General features: G+C 36.5%; 1 protein-coding gene across 1 annotated transcript in view; it reads left to right on the top strand.

Annotated features, from left to right (window-relative positions):
* Nucleotides 1–23,382, top strand: part of TIPARP (TCDD inducible poly(ADP-ribose) polymerase) — a 29,256-nt gene extending 5,874 nt beyond the window's left edge. Inside the window, exons 2-5 of the mRNA XM_006149772.3 lie at nt 12,151–12,319; nt 14,129–14,289; nt 19,903–20,181; nt 21,376–23,382. Coding sequence (XP_006149834.1) covers nt 12,151–12,319; nt 14,129–14,289; nt 19,903–20,181; nt 21,376–21,823 — 1,057 coding nt within the window. The 3' untranslated portion in view covers nt 21,824–23,382. The remainder of the gene's footprint in view (nt 1–12,150; nt 12,320–14,128; nt 14,290–19,902; nt 20,182–21,375) is intronic.
* Nucleotides 23,383–23,924: the final 542 nt, after the last annotated feature.

Consider the following 23,924-nt stretch of genomic DNA (forward strand, 5'->3'; position numbering starts at 1 on the left):
TTGGTCTTTTCGGGCGGGCCATGCACCCTAAAACGAAAACCTCCAAAAAAAAAAAAAAAAAAGGAAATTTTGCTTACTTAAGGCTTAAGCCTAGAGCATTGTAGTAGTCTTAGTTGCTCAGTGATTTTGTTGGCTAATTGCTCTTAGAAGTCTTTTTTTTTCTTAAATCTGTCAGAGGTACAATATTATTAATTAGATGATTTTACAGAAGCTCTGCTTAACAAGGAGAAATGCGTATTAATGACAATAAAAAGCAGCATATACTATTATAGCTTGTATGACTTATAGAGAGAATTAATTTAACTAGCACAAGCTCCTCATTGAACTTTACTAGGATGGTTAAATTAGCCAAGTTAGCTATGGCCTGCACAGCTGTGATGATGTATGATCTAAGTCATTTTGTGTTATTGATAACACTGGAGAGAGAACAGCTGAAACGTACTATGCCTTGTGACTTTTTGGTATTTCTTGAATATACACAGCTGGATGAGTTTGAATTTATTTTAAAAATTCTTGCCTAAGAGAAAGAGCGCTCCATAAGCAAGAAATGTGTTTGAAGTGACTTTGAATACATGTGCCATATACTTTAGGATAAAGCAGTCCAATGAATTATTTTTTGTACCTCTTTATGCTTCTATTTACATATGAAATAAAACTAATTGGCTTCTATCTATACTAATTCAGACAAGTTACTGGGTCTGTGTAGAGCTATCAAGGGAATCAATAGTGATCATTCATTTATTCCCTTTCTGGTTTTTCATCAATAAACAGATTAGACTTTTGAAACAGCTGTCATCTGGCTTCAGGTAGGGGTCAGTTTTTTTCCAAAGAATTTATAAAAATAGAAAATAACCTTTAAAAAGCAAGGCTTTTAAACTTAGGTAGTTGGAAGAATTAGGTTTTCTGGCAGCCCCCTAAAATAATTGCATGATACATTATCTAATTTATCATTGAGTTAAATCGAAAGTTTTTTTTTTAATAAATAAGAAAAAAAAGTAATCCATTCAGCATTTCACATTTCATCCTGCACATAGTAAGATGTAAAACATGCTTCCTTTGACACTGCTGTGTTTCTGTAAATTTATTTCTTATTGTTATCTTAGAATTTCTAAACTGCACATTTATGTTCACTATAAAGCAAAGGTCAATTTTATAAATTCCCTGTGTATTTTCTTTCCTTTTTTTCCCCCTCTTATATTTTTATTACAGGGTGCAGGCACTCACCAGAGAGAGAGCAAAGTGAGAAATCACCCCGAGGGGAACAGCCACAGCACACCACACCACAATCTTTTCTCTTCTATTCTCCTCTGGGGATTTTGGGCAAGTACACAAATGCCCTGCATGTTTTTCAAGCTGCTGAGCCTGGGGCTTAATTTGCCGAGTCAGCTATGCAGGATCTAGCACCTTAACCACCACTTCATCTGCTGATCCCCTTTCCATATATTTGTAATTATAGTTAGCAATCTTCAGTTTTATTCTGGGTGTGGAAGCTATTTCTTTCTCTTTATTTTAGAGAGATTTTTGCTATAGGGCATGTGTGCTTGCTGGAGAAACAGAGAGATAGAAAGCAAGAGATCACCCCTAGGGAGGATGGCCACACCAGTCCCTTCTCTTCCATTCTCCTCTCAGGATTTTGGGCACTCAACGTACACACACTCAGCGTGAGTTTTAAGCTGCCGGGCCTGGGACTTGAACCATGTTAACCATGGGAATCCAGTGACATAACTATTACACTCTCTGCTGGTCCTTGAAAGCTGTTTCTGAAGGATTAAGCAGCACATAGCCCATGCAAATGTTGACTATTCAATATTAAACTCAGCTACTCGAGATTATGACTATCTTCTTATGGCATCTTTTGATTTTTTTATCCCCTGATTTGAGACCACCAGATTCTGCATAATTTGTCTAGTGATGATAGTTCTGATTTGCACTCAAATCAGGACCTCCAGTTCTCTTAACTTGAGTCAACAACCTTTAATAAATTTCAGTCTCCCAATTATGAATTGTAATAGTCTTTCTGTGCATGTTAAACCTAATTCCATCCAATCTCTTGACATATTAACTGAAAGCCACAAATATGTAATAGTTTCTTATTAATAGAAGAATTTGAAATTGCAGAGGGTAAGTTATGAAATAAAAACTTGCAATTTTGGAAAATTAAGTATTTTATAAATCTCACTCAAATTGGTATTTTTGAAAGATTTATATTCAATCTGTGCAAAAGACAGTATTGCAGACTTGAGCTAACCCAATTCAGTGAACAGGAACTCAAATTTTAGAAATTAATGACATTAATATACTTCTAATTGTTGTGTGTGAAACTTCCATTTTTCCTTACTGACCTACCCAGTTACTGTTGCTAAGACAAGCATCAAAGAGAGGTAGCTAAGCATTCCTATTTGTCGGTTTCCTCACAACAAAATGTGTCTGTCTCTTCAATCTTTCTGCTCTGTGCTATTGATATTTACTTACTGGCAACACCCACTTGACCAGTAAAGAACCTTTGCATGGGCATCACAATGAAAGGATAAGCTCTTAACAAGAGTGAGAATGCTAGAGTGACTATTCCCTTTCACATTCTGTAGAAGCCAGTGACTTTCTAGTATGTACCACAAAAATTGTGTGAGGAATCTTTTAGAATCTCTCTTGCTAAATTGTCTGAGAAAGACTTCAGTAAATTTCTATATTTCATGCAAATAGAAATTCTGCTTTGGGCCATTGCTTAAGAATAAGATGTTGAAATATTTCACTTTTTTTAATGATTGGAAAATGAGTCTGGGGTACAGTTTAAAGGAATTTCTCTTTATTTTAACATTTTTTTTCTTTTTGAGTTAATTAAGGAATTATTAAACTGTCCCTTTGCATTTGACATATAGCCATAGAATTTGGGTGACTTTTCTTGCTCTAAATATTTACCAGCACTGTGTAGTCGGTGAAGAATGGCAGGGGTTGGGGCCCAAAGGTGAACTTTGCTTGCAGTAGTGCACATGCTTTCAGAATCTTGCTTGCACCCTGTGATCTTCACAGCTCCTTCAGCTGATCAGGGCGTAGAGAGGGCAAACAGCACAAAATACTCTAAATAATTTCCTGCTGCGGTTAATCTTTGGTTTCTGACTGTCACCTGGCTTTAGCTCTTTTGTTTCCAGGCGTTGAAAGAATAAAAATAAGCACAGGAGAAATACTGAGTTTGCCTTCCAGGGTTTAATTACTCAATCTAATAAAAGAAAAACATCCTTGAATCTGGTTAGAGTATGTGAAACAGAAAGAACTTTGCTTGCTTTCTGATGTTTAAATTATCTAAATGCTGCCAGACATCAGAATCATTGTGTAAAGTGTCCTACAATTAACTTGTTACTAGAAAATAATTTAGACTTTCTTAAATAATCAATAAAATTGAAGCTAAGAGAAACTTGGCTTTGTATCAGTAGAATTTCTCTCCCCCAGAAAAAGTAACTGGCTTAAGACTATGTTGAAAAGTTTTGTGACTATATTTACAAAACCCATACAGTTAAAAAAAAAATTTAGTAGCTTTTCTGTACAGTCTTTTCCCCCCAGAAATTTGTTTAAAGAACTATCAGAGGGGTAAATTCTCTTATTAGTTGTGTACATTTCAAATCTCTAGTCTGTTTAGGGCTGCTTTCTCATCTGTATTCTTAGCACCAAATACATAGTAACTTATCAATGAGTAAATTTATAATTTTTTCCACTGATCAGTTAATTTGGCTGAATTAATTGTGGAAAAAGAAGACTGGTTTAAAAAAATTCTGAATAAAAATCTTTAAAGTAGTCATTTGTACCAGAAATAAATTAAGCTAAAAGATTATATTTTACTAGTGGTTATTAGAGTATATCTTTTATGATAATTATAATATTTCATTTGTGTAAATGAGTTCTGAATTATTTGGCATTATTTGAAAACAAATTATTTTTAATTAGTTTTGTTTTATTTACTTATTTATTTTTTGGAGAGGTTTTTGCTATAGGGCACGTGTGCTTACCAGAGAGACAGAAAGCGAGAAATCACACCCCCCTAGGGGAGATGGCCATGCCGCAATCCCTTCTTCTCTATTCTTTACTCAGGATCTTGGGGACACATGCACAAGTGCCCAGCATGAGTTTAAGCTACCAGGTCCAGGACTCGAACCGTGGTTGACTACATGGGAGTCCAGCGAGGTAGCCATTACACCATCTGTTGATCCCATCAGTTTTATTATTTACATAGTTTTTGTTTTTAATTTTGCTATAGGGCATGTGTACTTGAAGAGAGATAGAGAAAGTGAGAATGCACCCGCCATGAGGGGGTAGTCATTTTCTTCTTTATTCTACTCTTGGGATTTTGGGCATGCATGCACATATATCCAGTGTTTTTCAAACTGCCCAGGTCCAGAACTTGAACTGTATAGTTGGTCATGAGGGATCTAGCTGCCTTAACCACCACATGACTGACTGGCCCTACGTACTATTGGTTTTATATTTAGGTAGAAAATTTTTTATTAACAAGTTTATTTTAGCTCTTTTTAAATGCTGTCAAATTCTATGTCCAAAATATTAATTAACAAATATTTGTTCCTTGAATACATAGCAGAAGTTTTTTTATTGTTTACTTTTAGGTAAGATAGAAACCTATGAGTTTTAAAAAATACTTAACAAAGGTGTTATTTACTTATCTTCATAAAAATCAGTAATTACATAATTGAAGATAACTTAAGACAAGGTATGATACACAAATTTTAAAAACTAATCTGTGTTGGGCCAGCTGATGACATGGTGGTTGAGTTGTCTGGATCCCACATGACTGACTGCTTGAAAAACACCCAGCACTCATATGTGCCCAAAATTCTGAAAATAGAAATGGAGAAGGGATTGTGGTATGACCATCCCCCTTGGGGGAGTGCTTTCTCATCACCCCACTCACCTCCAGTGAGCATATGTGCTCTAACAAATTAAAAAAAACAAACAAACAAAAAAAACCAACTAGTCTGTGCTTTCTATCCCAGCTGGTCTTGTAGAAATTTTCACTTCCCTGTCAGGCCACGGTTGAAAAGTATGTCTCACTTAACAGTTACCTTCTGCAAGTCTCAGGACATGTGACTAAACTTGGATCAAAGTTAAGGCTGTATGACATTTCTGGTATCTTCAGGGTGCAAAATTTAATCCCCGCCTCTGTAAATAGATAGCAGTGAGATCTTCGGGTCTCAACGTGTAACTTTTATTTATGAAAGATTTTAGACTTATCTTCATTTTACTGGAAAGTTTTTGTGTGTGCTTTGATTTGCAGTTTTGTAATAAAGAAAAAACAAAACAAAACAAAACTTAAAGTCAGCATAACAGTATTTTAGCAGGTTATTTTATGAATATCCCCTTTAAGGATATTGTCATTTGTTTTTAGTGATTGCATTGGGGGTTGGAGGACTTGGTGTATTATTTATCAGTGGTTTAAGCAAACATATTTAAATAGCTATATGTTAGTATCAAAGCTTTTTGAGTCAGATGGGTTACATATTTGTTTAGTTTTCTACATGCTTGAAAAATGCTGGGCACATGTACATTTGTGCCCCACATCCTGATGAGATGGAGAATATTAAGATGTTGCTTTGGATGTAAGCATTTACAGATAAGCTTTATAGCTTCCTTGACAGCTCCCTGCTATTTTATTTGAGGCAGTGTTCACAAAAATCTAATTAGAAAGAATAAATGACAGTTACTGTGCCTCTAAAGCAGAAAGCTACGAGTACATAGTTCTCTGAAGTTTAATAACTACATTGGTTTCACAAAATATGTTGGTATTGTGTAGGCCATGGCTTTGATTCTCATCACCTTGTAACATATTTGAAGGGATATATAAGCTGCCAGATATTCCAGCATTACTAAATGAGTTCCTGGAAACATCAAAGGCAGGTATCAAAAGCCAGCTATATTTTGTGAGCCTGTGAAATTTCTTTAGCAGCAGCAGGCATACCCCATCTGTCATGCCAGTCTCAAGCCTGTAGCAGAAGAGCCTACATACTCTCAAACTGCATTTAATCTTTATCCTTCTATCATTATGACTTTAAGTTTGAAGAGACATTTTTACTTTACGTCATATTATTAAAATAAGTGGGCCTACTAATCGTGACTGAGTAGTCTATCTGATTAGGGTGAATGTTAATTATTTGAGGTCACAGGTTATCCTTATAGAAACTAGTTAACTCTTACAGGCAGGAAGCCAAAATTCCGAAGTCTAACCAATCTAGTTAAAACTGTACAGAGTAGGGGCCAGAAAACTTTATACTTACTTGACCTTTGTTAAAGTCTGGATTCTCTATGTCTTCCTGTAATTCGTGTCTTATTTAATTGTACCATTGTCTAGTCACTCAGATCAGAAACATGGGACATATCTGGATTCTTTCCACTCTCTTTTGCCCCACATGCAATCATCCTTCATGCAGTTAAGAAATCACCGCTGCCATTGCCTCCTTCATCCTCTGTCAACATTTGACTCCTGTGCAGTTCTAATAGCTGTAGATGGCTAAGTGTAGAATAATAAATATACTAATAAATATTTAGCAAACAAGTAACTTTCTGTATCCCTACCCCATCTTTTCTCACTCTCTCCTGCCCCAAAGAAATAAATAAACCAGTTCTCTATACTACTACTTTTGGAGTGACCTTTACGAAAAGCAAGTCTGGATGTTGTTGAAAATCCACCTCCTGCTGCCCACAGAATCAAGTTCTAACTTCTTAGCCCAGCCAGCACACAAAGCTCTTCATTGTATGCCAGCTTACCCAGTTCAGTCTTCTCTTATCATCTCCCTCACACGCATACACCCTGACCTTCCACACAAACTACATGTGCTTCTTGCTTTCTCTTCATGCCTTGCTGGTTAGCTTCTGCCTATGGTATCCTGTCTCCCATTGTCTGCCTAGTGGCTGGCTGGACTTCACATACATTTCATCTACTCTGGGATACCTTCCTTGACCACTTTTCCTGTCATCTTTTCTAGCAGAGGCCATCTGCTTCTGAGTTGTTCCCAGATCATCTTTGTGCCACATCTCACACTGTCACAGTTTGCTCTCTGCACTAGACTGGTGCTCTGTGGTATTTTGCCATTTTCCTCTTCTTTTATCCCCAGTGCATAGCCCAATACCTAATCATCTTGTCTACTTAAGACTGACTTGATTTCAAGTATGACATTTCCTTCTTGGTCTCATTTTATAAATAGAGAAACTGCCTAAAATGGTCATGTTCTTTATGGAGTTCCCAAAAGCATAAATCCAAGAAATGTTTATCTGAGAAAGACATCATGCTCTTACTGATTTCTATTTAATTCAGCACCTGTTTCTTTATTAGTTTTGGTTTTCATTTCAGCCCTATTTATCATTCACATTATAGGCCCTTCAGTCTTTTTAGTATTTAAAATATACTAAGATACACATGTACTTATTATACCAAAGAAACTATGTGTAGAGAATACTTTCTGATTTAGTGTAGGTGTTGGTGCTGTACGCATTGGTAATATATGTTGAAAAATTTTGACTTAATTGGTATGTGAAGATATTTGTTGAGTAAGAGGAGAACCATTGTTATAAAGCATCTAAATTATGAACATGGGTGTACTTTTCAGAATTTTAAATTAGTTTTGTATCTGCATTCTTACAGTGGTATGTGTGGTGGTGTGTTTGCTGGCAAAGCATGCAAAACCAGAATGTTAATATTTCAGCAGTTCAAGTTCATTCTTCTCTTCATAACAAAAATCAACAACTGGTTCAAAAGATTTTTTTTATTTTCCTGACTCATGATAAGGTTGTATTTTAGGTAAAACAATACTGATTGATTTAGCTTTGTGATATATTTAGCAAAATCTAAATCTTAGGCCCAGTGGCTCTGACCATAATCCTTTCTGGCTTCCCCTAGGTAGGAATGCTCTTTGGCCACATAGGGTTCTCATCTATGAGGATTATTGCACCCTGTTTTTACAAAGACACTCCCTGCCTCCAGTCACTAGCATTGTCTCTCTTACTCAATTTTCATGTGTCCTAGATACACTGCTTTGACTCTTTATCCTCATTCGTCAGTACTCTAAATTTCCACCCTTATACCTGAAGGCTCATACACCCTGGACATGCAACCTCAGCTGATGACCTAAAATCTCTCACAGTGCCTATTACACTCTGGTTCACATTTCCTCACGTCTTATGTACCCCTGTTTAGATGGTCGCCTTTTCTAACACCCTTCATTGCTTATGTCCCCACAGTTCTCCCAAGGGGCAAAGTGCTTAGAGAGCTCTTGTTCCATGTTCTTGCTGGTACTCCTAAAATTCTTTCTCTTACAAAAAGACATCTTAGATGATTAAGTAAAACCTCTTACTTTTTCTGACCTTCATCCATTTGTGGATACCAGTAACTACCTCCACTCTCATAATGCTGCGTGTCTATCTTTGTCATCTCATTTCCTGAATGTACTTGCCACTGATGAATTTAAATAGGCAGATGTACTGCTTCTTTGGTTTTACACTTGTTGGTTATTCCTCTCTGAAGCCCCCGGAACAGGGACTACATCTGTTTAATTCTTTGTGCATTGCCTAATACAGCCCACCATCACTACACACAGATGACTCCTAACTGCTTTCTGATAATAGGAAACAATGGCTTGATAAAGAAGACTGATAGATATTGAACATTTGGTGTTCGTATTGCACACATTTATACTGATGCAGATTGTGGAGAAAAAACTCTTGGCTTTGGGTTTTTAAAGCATTCTCTGTTTAAGGGAGAGCAGGTGGTAAAATTAATCTCATAAAAAGATAATTTAATGTTTTTCAAATTTGTTATTTTGTCTCTGTCAAGTCTAGAAAAGCATATTGAAAATCAAACAGAGCAAAAACAGTACTTCGATACATCAATCCAAAGAACAGTTGATTGTAGTAAATTAGGATTTGTCATAGAAATTTCATAATGCCTAAAGGACTGAAATACATAGAGAATGTAGCAAAAGCTGCAGTTGTAGATGTCTTTCTCATGCAAATTATTATCTGTGAAGTCTCAATAATACAGGCTTAAACAGAAATTGCTAGAGTGGTGTCCAGAATAAAATCTGACACTTCAACAGCAAACAGCATTGGCTGTTTATATTATAATGAATGTTAACATAATGACTGCTGTTCTAAGAACTTCTTAAAGGAAATACACTGAAGATTTGTTGTCTCATAATGGAGAACAGTTGCTGTGAGATAAGCTTATAGGAAGAAAATATGTTTAGAAACTTGAAATAGTCTTAAGAGGAAGAAAAGTTTATGTACCTTCTCATTTATATCATCAGATTTTCCTAAAGTTAAATTGTATAAGACAACTTGATATGAATTTTTATTTGAGCATAGGAATTCCAGTTTTCAGGTTTCTTTTTTCTTTTTTTAGAATTTCCCCAAAACAGTTTTTCCTTTTGAATTAAATACCCCTGCTTATATAATTTTAAACAAAAGTTACCAAATGTGATTTTAAACTACATTTTATTGTCTTATTCCCATTTCATGGTTAATTAAAAAAAAATTTAAGAGAGATTTTTGCTATAGTGCATGTGTGCTTGCCAAAGAGACAGACAGAGAGAGAGAGAGAATGTGAGAAATCACTTCCCAAGGGAGATGCCCATGCCACAATCCCTTCTCCATTCTCTTTCTGAGATTTTGGGCATGCATGCACATGCATCCAGCATGAGTTTCAAGCTTCCAGGTCCGGAACTCAAAACAGCCATGTAGGAGTCCAGTACTTTAACCACTATGCCAGTGCTGGCCCCCAAAATTATATTTTGGTTTTAAGACCACTTCCTACTAGTTAGTACTCTTTCTAAGCAAGAATTTGGGTTTGAGGAGAAATCTTTAGGAATTTTTAAAGGAACACTGCTTTTTATGAATTAAGAGCTTCTTAGCACCATCAGTTAGGTATATGACTAGACTTATGTTCCAAAAGAGTAGAACCTGATTCACAGGTGTGAATCAGGTTCTACTGAACATCAGGATGGAGGATGAAAAGTAGATTTTCTTTTCTCAGCATATGCTAGGGGTGTATTGAGAAATGTTAGTAGTTATTCATGGAGGTATTATAGGTTTGGGAGCATACTTGATAGCCTTTATAGTCTCTTCAGTGTCTATTTTAGGATTTTAAAGGAACTGAGAAAAAGCTGCAGTAAGTTGTTTAACTTTCTATAACCAAGTCGTTGGTAAACATTTGACAGAATCTTTTATGCACTAAAATATATTAACAGTCTTTGAAACAAATGTTCCAAGAGCAGACTTTGGAGAACTCTACTATCCAGTAAAAGCCATAGATTAACACCTTTTTCAAAACCCTAATTTATAGCAATTGTTGGGAAACTGACCCACCATCTGGATTTACATGTATCAGTAGTTCTGAATACCATTGGATCCAGAGTATCCCATGTGTTATAGATAACTAGATGTCTAGTGTGGTAGAAAGGGTGGGAAATAAGAAAAAAAAAAATTGAAGACCTCAGTTACCCTGATAAATAGATCATAAAATAACATTATTGATATTAATTTTTTATATTTTCTCAGGGAAATTTTCAAACATGCACCAAGAAGAGAAAAGAGAATGGTGACCATTTTACAAGCAACTTAAAATAATAGTTGACATGTTTCAAATAGTGGATGAAGTTTCATGAACAAGGAAACAAAATATTTTAATTGGACTATTTTTTAAATTAATTTCTTAAATGAGTCTAATTCATATAGGGGGGACTTTCTCCCTCAACAATATGGAGACATTTGTATGGAGACATTTGTAAAGTGTTAATTCAGCAGCAGACCAGATAACAAAATGATAAAAATGTTCTTATAGTTAAACCTCATAATAATACATATTATTTTTCTGATGTTTTACCAACATATTTCCACCCACAGATAAAAGATAATATTGATGTTGGTCAGATTAGCAGTACTGGCTTCATCTATGTTCATTTTGTTTTTTCTTTTCATCTGGCAATATTGTATATTCTTATTTTTCTGGATAAACTGATACCTCTGGAAAAAGGGCAAGGTACAAGAAAATTGTTTTGTTTTTCTGCCTAGTTGTTTTTCTGCCCAGTTTTCTTATTAGCTTCATCCTAAAACAGACTCCCTGATGGTCTGAGACCAAGATTTGGCTCGTCCCACTGGAAGAGAGTGTAGGATTATGTTGATTGGTTGGGCCAGTGGTGCTGTAGTATTGAATCATTTTTATCATATTTCATGGCCTGGAAATTTTTGCTTTAAGAAAGGGTAGGTAGATTGTACCAGCAGGTGGAGTAATGGTTACATCACTGGACTCCCACGTAATAACCACAATTCGAGTCCTGCACCCAGCAGCTTAAAACTCACACCTGGTGTGTGTGTGTATGTGCCCAAAATCCCAAGAGGAGAATGAAGGAAAAGGGATTGTGGTGTAGCCATCCCCCCTGGAGGCTGATTTCTCGCTTTCTGTCTCTCTGGTGAGCACACAAACCCTATAGTAAAAATCTCTTTTTAAAGAAAAAAATAGTAGTAGGGGTTCAGCCATGGTATGTATAGCTCTGCAGTGCCAGAAGCCATATGGAAAATTGGAGTTCAGTTCTTTGGTTGACCTGTACACATGATGCTGTGATCCTGGCTGCCTGAAAGAGGATCACACCATGAGGCCCTGTTGAAGGTGCTTTTATCTCTCTCTCTCTCTCTCTCTCTCTCTCTCTCTCTGTGTGTGTGTGTGTGTGTGTGTGTAGCTCTCTTTTGTGAATGAAATAAGTAACCTTTTTGTTGCTGAGGGCATGCTTTCTGGAAAGAAGACAGCTAGAGAGAGAGGGAAATTGAAAAGCACCTCCCAGAGGGGATGGTTGCACCATAATCCCTTCTCCATTCTCCTCTGAGGATTTTAGGTATGCACACATATGTGCCTGGAATGTTTTTAAAGCCACTGGGTCTGGGACTCCAACCACCTTAACCACTATGCCACGAGCTGGCCTAGAAATAACCTTTAAATGGGGAGGGGGGAGGAAATGGATACTGTAGAAAACACCAGTGATACTTGTTCACTTCAAGTAAAGCAAGTTTTAGGAATGCTATAACAAGTTATACTAGACATTTTTAATGTCTCTTCAGATGTTTATTTTGTAAATATATTGACCTTTTTTTCTTGGGTCTTTTTAGTGGACAAGAATTTTGGGCAGATTTGAACACCATGAATGTGTACGAAACAACAGAATTTGACCAACTGCGAAGACTGTCAACACCACACACTAGCAATGTCAACTCTGTTTACCACACAGTCTGGAAATTCTTCTGTAGGGACCACTTTGGATGGAGGGAGTATCCTGAGGTATTTACAAATTCTTTTGTTTAAAAATACATTACAAATTTTTTTCTATTTTTTTTAGTTTTTTTCTAACAGTGACTAGACAACTACAAATCATGATCAGAGCTTCTGAATATAAAAATAGTTTTATTGATAAAAGTAAATTTTTTCTCTCCATTTTTCTGAATATGAAATTCATACCACAATTATTAGAGAAATAAAACACTTCCCTCGGAAACTTGTAAAGATAAAGTACTTAGACCTGGTGCCACCTTTGGAATAATTTTTTTTTTTTTTTTTTGAGAGGTTTTTGCTATAGGGTTTGCATGGCCACCAGAGAGAGACAGAGAGATAGAAAGCGAGAAATCACCCCTCACGGGGGATGGCCACGCCACAGTCCCTTCTCCATTCTTCTCTCAGGATCATGGGCACGCACGCACATGCACCCAGCATGAGTTTAAGCCACCGGATCTGGGACTTGAACCATGGTCCAACTGCATGGAAGTCCAGCAACATAGCCATTAGGTCAACTGCTGCTCCCACCTTTGGAATAATTTTAATGAGTGAAACTGGTGTAATTTTTGTCTGTATCTGGCTCCTAGGTCATGGAGATTGGAGAATGTGTTATGCTTAGGTTCTGAAGCCTAATGGAGATAATCAGTCTCGGGTTCCTAGAAGAAGTACTTGAAGATATTTATTGAACTCTAGTCAGTCAAATCAGTTATTTAAAATGTTGTCATGTGTTTACATATATCCTTAGCCTGAGATAGTAAGACTAACTCATTAATCACAAAACAAGGTTTTTAAATGGTCATAGTTTACTTTGCCTTTCAAGGACAATCTGAGTCAAGTTTAAATATCTTGAAAAAGGACTTCAAAGATTAATTTTACATTCCAAAGATCTGACTTCTTCTTCAAATCAATAAAAGTTATTTCTAGCATTATAAAAAGAGAGAGCTGACTTATCTTATTCAGAATTTTCTCTTAAGACAATAGCAGAAGGAGACAATCTTCTATGCTAATGTTGTAAACCCAATATTGAACTAAAATTTCTGAAAAAAGTGATAACTAGTACCTACATTCCAAAGAAAGTAAGAGGCTATTTAAAATGTGTTCTCAGAATACTTGAATGATTTCTGTGTTTTTTCTCTGAGAGGTTTCTTAGGCTTAGAACTTAATTGGCTTGGGATAAGCAGTTGGAGTAATGGCTGTGTCACTGAACTCCCATGTAGTCGACCGCAGTTCGAGTCCCAGACCCGGCAGCTTAAACTCACACCAGGCACGTGTGTGTGCGTGCCCAAGATCTTGAGAGGAGAATGGAGGAGAAGGGATTGCGGCATGGCCATCCCCCCTGGGGGGGTGATTTCTCGTTTTTTCTCTCTCTTTCTGTCTCTGTCTTTCTGGCAAGCACACGTGCCCTATAACAAAAAGCCTCTCCAAAAAAAAAACTTAATTGACTTATTTGAACTTTATACATTACCGTTTTTAATTTCCCCTTTGAAAATTTCCTTAAGAAATATAAAACAAACAAACAAAAATCTCTAGGCTATCATTAAGACTTAGAATGGCATAGAGTATTTCCCTGGACCTCACATGTTTGATAAAATGAAAATCCATACTCTTTCAAACAGGGAGTGTCGTTCCACTCTGCATTTTTGAAAGAAAAAAATATCTTCTATATAAAGAGAATTAATTGGATGGCTGTACTTTATTGAAATTCCTGTTAACAAAGTTAACTACTTTTTCAAGTTACATTTTCATATTTCATAGTTATTTATTACCTTGATATTAAACTTGCCTTTTTTTCTTTACTGTCTGTTTTCTACTCCATAGTCTGTTGTTCGATTGATTGAAGAAGCCAACTCTCGGGGTCTGAAAGAGGTCCGTTTTATGATGTGGAACAACCACTACATACTCCCTAACTCATTCTTCAGGAGAGAAGTAAAAAGGAGACCCCTCTTCCGCTCATGTTTTATATTGCTTCCGTATTTACAGTAAGTGTCCAGTGGAAAGTCTCATCTTAATTCTCATTGTATGTAAATGTACTGCTGAATGCCAGAGAGACTGATTCTGAGTTAAGAGACCATGTTGGTTATTACCTCTAGAATGTAAAATTCTGAATTATCCTTTGGATCTAATTCTTCAATAAATGGAGTTTAGAAAAATTAACCTTACACTAAAAGAATATGTATCCTATTGCAGTTCTTGAACCAAAAGGCAAAGTAGGATTAACTTTTTCCCACACCTAAAGATTTTTCTGGAATGAGTCATACACTTTACATTTTGCCTCCTTCATGGAAGATTATTCTTCCTTCCATGAAGTACTACTAAGATGAGACCCTCTCATGTTACAGATTACTTCCTAGCCTATGTAAACTGCCAGAACAAGTGGGGAGAGTCCTAAAAAATTATGTTCTCCATTCTTCCTTGAATGAATTTGAATGAGAACAGTTTATCTCTTTTCAGATAATTTACGTTCTCATTTGCTAAGTAAGGCACTACTTATAATATTCAGTAAAATTATCTGTCAAATTTACAAAGAATACAGATTCTTTTTTTTCGAGAGAGATTTTTGCTATAGGGCATGTGTGCTCATTGGAGAGACCATGCTGCAATCCCTTCCCTTCATTCTCCTCTTGGGATTTTGGGCACACACACACATGTGCCCAGCATGAATTTTAAGCCACCAGGTAGTTTTAAGCCAACTGTGGTCAAATATGTGGGAGTCCAGTGACATGACCATTATGCCATCCACTGGGCCCCAGAGTCTGGATTTAAAAAAAAAAATTTATTTATTTAATTCCATTTGTTATTATATTTTAATTTGACCAGAGAGAGAGAAAAAAGGAAAAAGAAACTGCCAGGTCTGGGACTTGAACCATGGCCGGCCATGTGGGAATCTAGCACCTTTAGTCACTGTGCCACCTGCTGGTCCCAAGAATACAGATTCTTTGAAAAAAATGTTAGGACTGGTCTCACCCTTCTCAAATGTAGGTGAGATTTTCTTTTTTCTCAAGTGCCATTTCTTCCTTCACTCTCTGGGTAACCCACTGACACATCTTCATAGATGCTGAAAGATGGAGCATGTTGCCATGACCATGGCCATCTTTGATTGAAAGTTAACATCTCTAGGGAAATCATGCTCTAGTCAGATATACAGTCATGCACCGCATAATGACATTTCACATGTACAAGGATAGCCTCATTCGATTTTAACAGGCCATTCCATATAGCCTCAGGTTTGGTAAGTACTGTCTGTGATAGTCACACAATGACAGTATTGCCTAAAATACATTTCTTAGAATATATTCCCATTGATAAGCAGCGTATGACTGTACTTCTTTAGAGCCTGATTTTGAAAATTATACTGGATTTTCTAGGTTTTTATGAAATTGGGAAGTCTAGAATAATATTAGTTGGTTTTTGAGGTAAAGATGCTTGTTTTTCTATTCTCCCTGTTTTAATTTTAATCTCAATCTGTTTTCCTTAAGTTGTTATGATATAACCTTAATGATTCTAATCCTGGGATTGTAAGAACATTAAAAACAAAATACAAGCAAATAAAAGGTCTTGAAATGGTCAGTATCCAAAAGAAATTGTAATAAAGCCAATTTTAGATATATATTGGCTTGGGTCAAGTGTGTGCTTTCTTCTAAGCCCAAGTGTGAAAAATTTTACCTTGTAGAGCTTTTTTTTTTTTTTTATTAGAACTAATAAAAATGCCATTTCTGTGATTTCACTAGCACAGCTGGAGACAGTGTCAGTGTCCAGTAGTTAGGAACATATTGTCCTCCTGGTGAGACAGTAGAACTCATTAGTGAGACCAGCAGCTTGGCATGCTGAGCCAATCAAGCAAGATGTAGCTTCTGTGTGAGGGTTAGATTGCTCATTCAAGTCTATTGTTGGGGAAGTTTTAATGAATAGTGAGAATCAGTTTATTTCATTCTTAAGATAAGTAATTATGGAGTATCCTCTCCACAATTTTTTTCTTTTTAAACATGGACTTGTTTTTATAAAGGTATGAACTATAACAATCATACAAGCACTAGTAGAATCAATGTTACCAATATGGCCTTTGGTCTATTTATAATATGGACTTAGAATAAATAAAGTTACTCTACTCTACTCTTACTTTTTCTTTTAAAATTTTTCTATTTTAGTCCTCCTGTCTGAAATAATGATAATCATGTATAAATTAATAGGTCCTACAGATTAAAGAGATCATGAAGACACTTAAGGAGAATAGAGCAGAGGAATAGCAAGTCCACCAGGGTAGGATGGGTAAAGCAGCAATTCTGTCTGCCCTGGAATATGGGCTAAGAGAGACAGGACTGGCCTAGAGGTGAGAAAGAGGAGGGGGTTGGTTCCAAAATTTTAGAAGTAGATTTCAGAGACCATTATTTAGCCAGTAATAAGTATAATGTTAAGTGTTATCAAATGCAAACCACAAAGAAAAACATGGGTGTCAAAGGCCACAGAGATGGTATCAGAGATATTTAAGAACTAAGAATGCTAGTGTGGGTGGGGTGAGGCTGACTTAATTCATAAATTTCCTGCGAATTCAGTTGTTTTTAAAAGGTTTTCCCTGTTGCTTTTAATGGAGCAAAAACAAGCGTACTCTTTCATATTCTAGAGTACTTGAACTAAGGTTACATAAGCAAAGAAATGTCAGATTTAGGGGCTGAGGGGGCTCCTTTCTTTAAGCTGAAAGGGCATCTGTCCCATACAGTCACTTCATTGGTTATGAGAAAGCCCGGCATGGTTTCCTTGACTCCTCCCCGAAAAGAATAAAATGAATTGATTTTTATTTCATCACTGAAGATGGGTTAAGAAACATCTTTCGAAATAGTGAGGGGAGGGAAGGAGAAAATAAAATGTGACCTTGGATTCTGAAAATTTATTCTTCAGAGGCCATTGAATATAAGCTCGATAGCCCTTGATTTTTGCCTCTCTAGAGAAGGCTGAGCCAGCACAGTGAAGCGTGCAGTATGTCATTGGAACACCCAGGAACTAAATACAAACTCAGCATTCTCAGAACATAAGGGCACATTTTAAACTGTGCTTTGAATATAGTATATTTTTAACCCATAGCAACTAGAGTATAGAAGTCTTATCAGACAGATGTCTATATGCATTTTTATGTTCTAGTCCAATTAGGATGTTGGCTTGTTAAAAGTAAGCAGCCATGGATAGGAATGGATGCTGCTATCCATATGTATATAATCTAATTTAATATCTTAGAATGGATAGGATTTATTTACCAAGGCTCAACTTCGTGGATGTGTGAGTAAATAGACCTGCATTTCCCTCCTCAAAAAGAAAGGATATATTTAAACTTTCAGTTTACGGGACTGGTTCTTAGATAGGAATGGTATCAAGAAGGAAAGAAATAGTCTCTTGTCAGTGCTAGGTTTTCAATCCAGGCTGACAAAATCCAAAACCTATTTTTGGGGGAGAATCTTGTCTCTCTCCTACTCCAAAACCTTCGTTGGGAACTCTAATGGCTGGCAGTAATGGAAAATTTGGTGGGCTGAACAAGGACAGAGGGACAGACTAAAAATAAGAGGCTTATGTTCTGTATTTGCTACCATATTTCCAGAATAGTGATGACTTCTTAAGGAGTTACAGATCTTTGGGAATCTGATTACTGCAGTGGGGCCTCTTTTTTTTTTCCTTCCAGAAAAATGTACTAGTGAAAAATGTACCATTGTAACAGGAAAATGTTCCAGTACTGAGGCTCTAAAGGAATCTATCATGGCTCTGAGAAAATGCCTCAGAGCACAAGGGTAGAGAAACCTGCTCTACTTTAAGTCTGCCCCTTAACTTAAAAGCACTTGGGGATTCAGTGAATCAACCCATCCAAGAGTGTCTCACAAAGGGACTTCGAGGCACATATGTTCTGATGCTATACAGTGATCGAATATGAAAATAATAAGAGAGATATTTTGAAAAAATAAAACTAAGCCTGCCCTAAAAAATAAATAAACAAAGTGAAAGCACTTAAAGGAGGCTAGAGATAGAGAAAACAGTTGTGGCTCCATAGCTTTTAACATCTTATCAAGTCATTCATTAAAAGTAAGATTATGTGACATAACAGTGGTAGTGATGAGAGTCAGCAAACCTAGGTTGGAATCCTAGCATCCCATCAATCACTTTCTAGCTGTGTTTAAAAAGAAAAAAAGAAAAGTATAAATAATGAAATATGGAAATGGAAAGAGTATGGTTTAGAAACTAGTTGAGCCTGAATTCAAATCCTATCTCTGCTCTTTATTACCTATACTAAAAGCAAATTATTTAATCTCTCTAAAGCTCAGTTTTGTTTGTTTTTAAGGAAATGGGGATAACTATTTACAGCATGTGTGTGACAATTAGTGAGAATGTGTGTAAAATGCCTGGTCCATAGTGTGTAACTATGATTATGGTGAGTGTGATTGTAAGATACGCTCTTTGGTGATTAGATGCATATTTACACAGTTGTAACCTCTGTGTCACAAAGCTCTTTTGAAAATTTCAGTTTCCTAATCCATTTTGGCAGGCATTATTGCTTCCTTGTGACCACTATGTGCTGATGAGTGTTACAGTACCATGGCCCTGAAACCAGGTCTCAGGGTCAGAATTTCCTTAATCTCTGCTGCTTCCCTTTTTCTCTGTTTTGAAAACTACCAAGAAATATGATTTAAATTTAAGCAATTAGTCAGGAATAAGTAGTTCATCAAGGCTACTGCTTTGATAGTTTATCTAAATTCATCCTTCAAAGTAACAGACCTGAACTTAAAAGTTTAAGTATATACATCCTGGGGGCTGGCAGGTGACATAGTGGTTAAGGGCACCAGACTCCCACATGGCTGATTGTGGTTCAACTCCTGGACCTGGCGGCTTGCTTTCTCACTTTCTGTCTGTCTGTCTGTCTCTGTTTCTCTCTGTTCAAATTAAAATAAAGTTAAATAATTCTTAGTGAAAAAAGAATATACATCCTGGAGTCCATAGTTGATAGTAATTAGCTCTATATTAAGCACACCAAAGCTTTACAATTTGAATAGTATTGGTGGATTTGTTTTTAGATATGATCTTGGAAAAGTAAGCAAATATCAAATGTTAGTTAGCATTCAATGCCTGCTTCATGATTTTTGTTTTCATACAAAATTAAAGTAAGCTTTTTCATTTTTCCAAAGGCCCTTCATTGCCTGCCCTCCTTTGTCTCCCACTCCACATAGACTTAAGTGATACCTCTTTTTGCTTAGTATTAGCAAAGTTGAAGAAAAATATAAATTATCATTGCTCCCTTGAAACAGTTTCTTTAACTATATAGGCAAAAGAGGAGTCTACGATTCTAAAGTAAAGCTATTTATAAATTGGCTTTTACATGTTTGCCTTGCAGCAATACATTCCAGAGTTTTCTCTACGGGCAAGTAAACAGGAGGAAGCTAATAATAGGTTATCTATGTACAGGCAGTGTTTGCACTAAGATTTTTTAATAGCATTTTTTATTTTATAAGTAAGCACTTCAGCTATATAAATTATAATATTAGGCACTGCTGTAGAGCACTATACTGGGAGATGTACTTATTCTGAGTGTTTTATACTGAACTCCTTCCTTGTCATTATAGGACACTCGGTGGGGTTCCCACACAGGCTCCTCCACCTCTTGAAGCAACTTCATCATCACAGATCATCTGCCCAGATGGGGTCACCTCGGCAAACTTTTATCCTGAAACTTGGGTTTATATGCATCCATCTCAGGACTTCATTCAAGTGCCTGTTTCTGCAGAGGACAAAAGTTACCGGATCATTTATAATCTTTTTCATAAGACTGTGCCTGAGTTCAAATATAGAATTTTGCAGATATTGCGAGTCCAAAACCAGTTTCTTTGGGAGAAATATAAAAGGTGAGTCAAAGATATGAAATATTGGGAACCAGCAGTTAGCGTAATGGCTATGTTGCTGGACTCCCACGTAGTCGACCACGGTTCGCGTCCCGGACCCGGTGGCTTAAAACTCACGCCGGGCACGTGTGCATGAGTGACCAAGATCTCGAGAGGAGAATGGAGGAGAAGGGATTGTGGCATGACCATCCCCCCTGGGGGGTGATTTCTCGCTTTCTGTCTCTATGTCTCTGTCTGGCGAGCGCACCCGCTCTATAGCGAAAAAAAAAAAAAAAACTCAAAAAAAAAAAAAAAGATATAAAATATTCAAGTAGGAGTTTTTCTTAATGGACCTATAATGTCAAATGTGGAACTTATAGTAAACACTGGAATCAAATTTAATATGGTCATATTTTTTGATCTGTTAGCTCACATTTAATCCTCTTACTATGAATAGGACATTTACGTTTTACAAAGGACACTGAGTCACAGAAAAGTCTGGTAATTTGCCAAAGGTCATGTAGCAAATAAGACGTAGTGCTAAAATTTGAACCCAGGCAATTTAGCACCAGAGTCCTTGCTCTTATTCACCCTATTATGTTGCCTTTCATATCAATAAACGAATTAATGTAGTACAAAGGGGATAATATGCGCAGATTTAAGGAATCTCCCAATTAAAAGAAGCTTAAGTTTGAAGGAATTAGATGAGGACATCCTGAGAAAGGTGAGATAGGATATTTCATTTTAAACTAGATTTAAAATGAAAGAGAAGCCCTGTTTTGGTGATACAGGTGGAAGCATACTGAACTGCAGTGCTAGAACCCACATGGCCAGCCAACTGTGGGTTCAGGTCCTGAGTCAGCCTGCAACTGCTCATCTAAGATCTTGATGAGCAGAGTGCTGAGAGAAGGGGATCATGGTATGATTAGACTCTGTCTAGGGTGACTATTTCAGCCTCTTTCTGTCATGGGAGAAATAAATAAACTTTAAAATGGAAGAGGAACCCAGTGAATGATTGTAGAGAAAGAAGGAATAGGGTTTTTATGCAGTGGGAAAGACAAGTTGAAACTTGCAGTATGATCTTTGATGGCATTTTGCTCTTGATAGCTCCTTTAATATTTCTTCTCCACTGAAACTACAAAGAGAAGTTTGGCTATATCATGTCTATTAAATTGATCTATATTTCCTTCTGAATTCCTTATTTACTCTTTACATTAGGAAAAAGGAATACATGAACAGGAAAATGTTTGGCCGTGACAGAATAATAAACGAGAGACATTTATTTCATGGAACATCCCAGGACGTGGTAGATGGAATCTGCAAGCACAACTTTGACCCTCGAGTCTGTGGAAAGCATGCTACAATGTTTGGACAAGGCAGTTATTTTGCAAAAAAGGCAAGCTACTCTCATAACTTTTCTAAGAAGTCCTCCAAAGGAGTCCATTTCATGTTTCTGGCCAAAGTGCTGACCGGCAGATACACAATGGGCAGTCATGGCATGAGAAGGCCCCCTCCTGTCAATCCTGGCAGTGTCACCAGTGACCTGTTTGACTCTTGTGTGGATAATTGCTTTGAGCCTCAGATTTTTGTGATTTTTAATGATGACCAGAGCTACCCTTATTTTGTTATCCAGTATGAAGAAGTCAGTAACACTGTTTCCATTTGAAAAATATTGGTACTGCTAAATTATTTGATATGAACTCAATCCAGCATTTGTAGCAGGTTTCAAATGGGTGGGACTGGGTAGGGAACAGCATTGGACATTAATAGGGCACTTTTCAGACCCATTTTTTTTTTAAATACTAGAAAGTGTAATTTTTTTTTTAAAGAAAAATACATGTTTTTAAATGACCACTTATTCTTTAATTATTTACTAATTGTTGTTAGTGTACTCAGTGTGAGAAAAATAGATTACATGCTCTTTTCATTCACACTTGTACATATAGGCAGCAATATTATTAGAAACATTTTTTTAAAAAACTGAACAGCCTAACTCAGTATGGCTTGGGCCTTATAGAAATTTGGCCAAATGAAATGGAGGCTGTGAACAAAATAAAGATTATATTTATTTATTTACATTGGTAAAACTGACTGGAATTGGTACTACCATGCCTATTCTCTGCCCAAAGCATCACTGTTTTGGGCATAGTATAAGTTTAATGTGGTGGGCGGAAAGAAATTTTTATTTCTATCAGCAGGACTAGAGAGCATCAATGACTTTAACTGTTCTGCAGAGTATGACTGAGGATTTAGAGTTCTGTTTAGAGGAAGTGAAGAAAAAAAGGAACCATATAAAAATTTTTTGTCACCAGCAGAATTTTTCACCAACTAGTTACATGAAGTATGATTCTGATATTCTTAAATTTCAGCCTTGAAAAACAGTCTCTTCCATTGTCATCCAACCCAATTTGAAGGAATTAGGTAGCTAATTTGGTTAAAGCCAAGTCTTTAATATTTACAAGTATTACCTAATTTGGGGATTGCATACCTAGCCCCTGACTGAAGATTTTAGAGAAATAAAGTACATCTATAGCTGAGTCGTTAAAGTTCATTACTATGCTTTACGCAAAATAGATTCTCCAAAGTATTTGTTGAGTTGGAATTATTAAAGGCGGTAATTCCACCCCTACACCTCCTTTGTCAGATGCAGTTAGGTTCCCTGGCTGGCTCTGTACCTTACACTACTTAATAGAAACACAACTTGGAAATTGTGCCACTGGCCTAGCTGGAGTACGGTTAGGTAAATACGATTTTGCCTCAGATCAGAGAGGTAGCAGCTAGGTATATGTACTTCGCCGTAAGCAAAGCAAATACCTGGATTTACAAAAGTGGAAGTGGTTCACGGAAGAATTCATCACAGAATTCCTTCAGATATGAAGCTCTCCTAATATGTTTATGGTTACTTCATTTACATAAAGCTTTTCAGGAACTTCTGTGTTATTTAAAGCAAGATATATCTATACTGGTGTCTCAGTGAATCAGTCTGTTTCAGCACTTATCAGGGCTTCCACAGTTATTTATTTTGCCCTAGTCAATCCTGTTGTTTGCTGCCATTGGTATGAAACGGCCAACCGTGGCTGTTACAATTCTTTCATTGAATTATAACTTGTAAACCAGTGATTCCCAATCTTTTTCAAGTTAAGACACCTTACCATTGCTTATTTGATTTTATGAAACTTGTTCCTCTTTTCTCCCCTAAAGAAAAAGCTTTATGACATATTTATTTTTTTAATAAAACTAAGCAAAAATAAAAGTTATAGTAATTCTTTAACACTTCTGTTGTTTTGCTTCCATGTAAGATAACTGAATTTAACAAAGTTGATCTATAAATGTTGGTTGGTTGGTTGATTGTGTGATTGAATGACTGAAACAACAGGCCTAACCAGAATATGCTAAACTCTTCTGTTCTGGGGTTTCACAGAAAGCATGTAATCAGTAGTCAACTACAAATCACAAAAGAAGGTTGAATGTATTTGTATTTGGAGGAACAGGCAGGTTTTGTATCAGCAGAGATAGTACAGAGAAACAGTTGAGTAGGTTGTCATCTTCAAGGGATGTGAGAGAAATGCAAAAAAAAATTTAGAGGCTAGAGATGGTGCAGCAATAAGACACAGTGCTCTGGACACAGTCCCACATGGGAAGATTACCAGTTCAAGTCCAGAAACCTCCGTGAGTATTCTGCACACACATGCTCATGATCTGGGCTTGCTGAAGCTAGGGATGGGTCACTGCATTAGGTCTCTGCCTGGGGTTCTTTTTATGTGTCT

This window comes from Tupaia chinensis, unplaced genomic scaffold, assembly GCF_000334495.1.
Source record: "Tupaia chinensis unplaced genomic scaffold, TupChi_1.0 Scaffold000272_1, whole genome shotgun sequence".
NCBI lineage: Eukaryota > Metazoa > Chordata > Mammalia > Scandentia > Tupaiidae > Tupaia > Tupaia belangeri.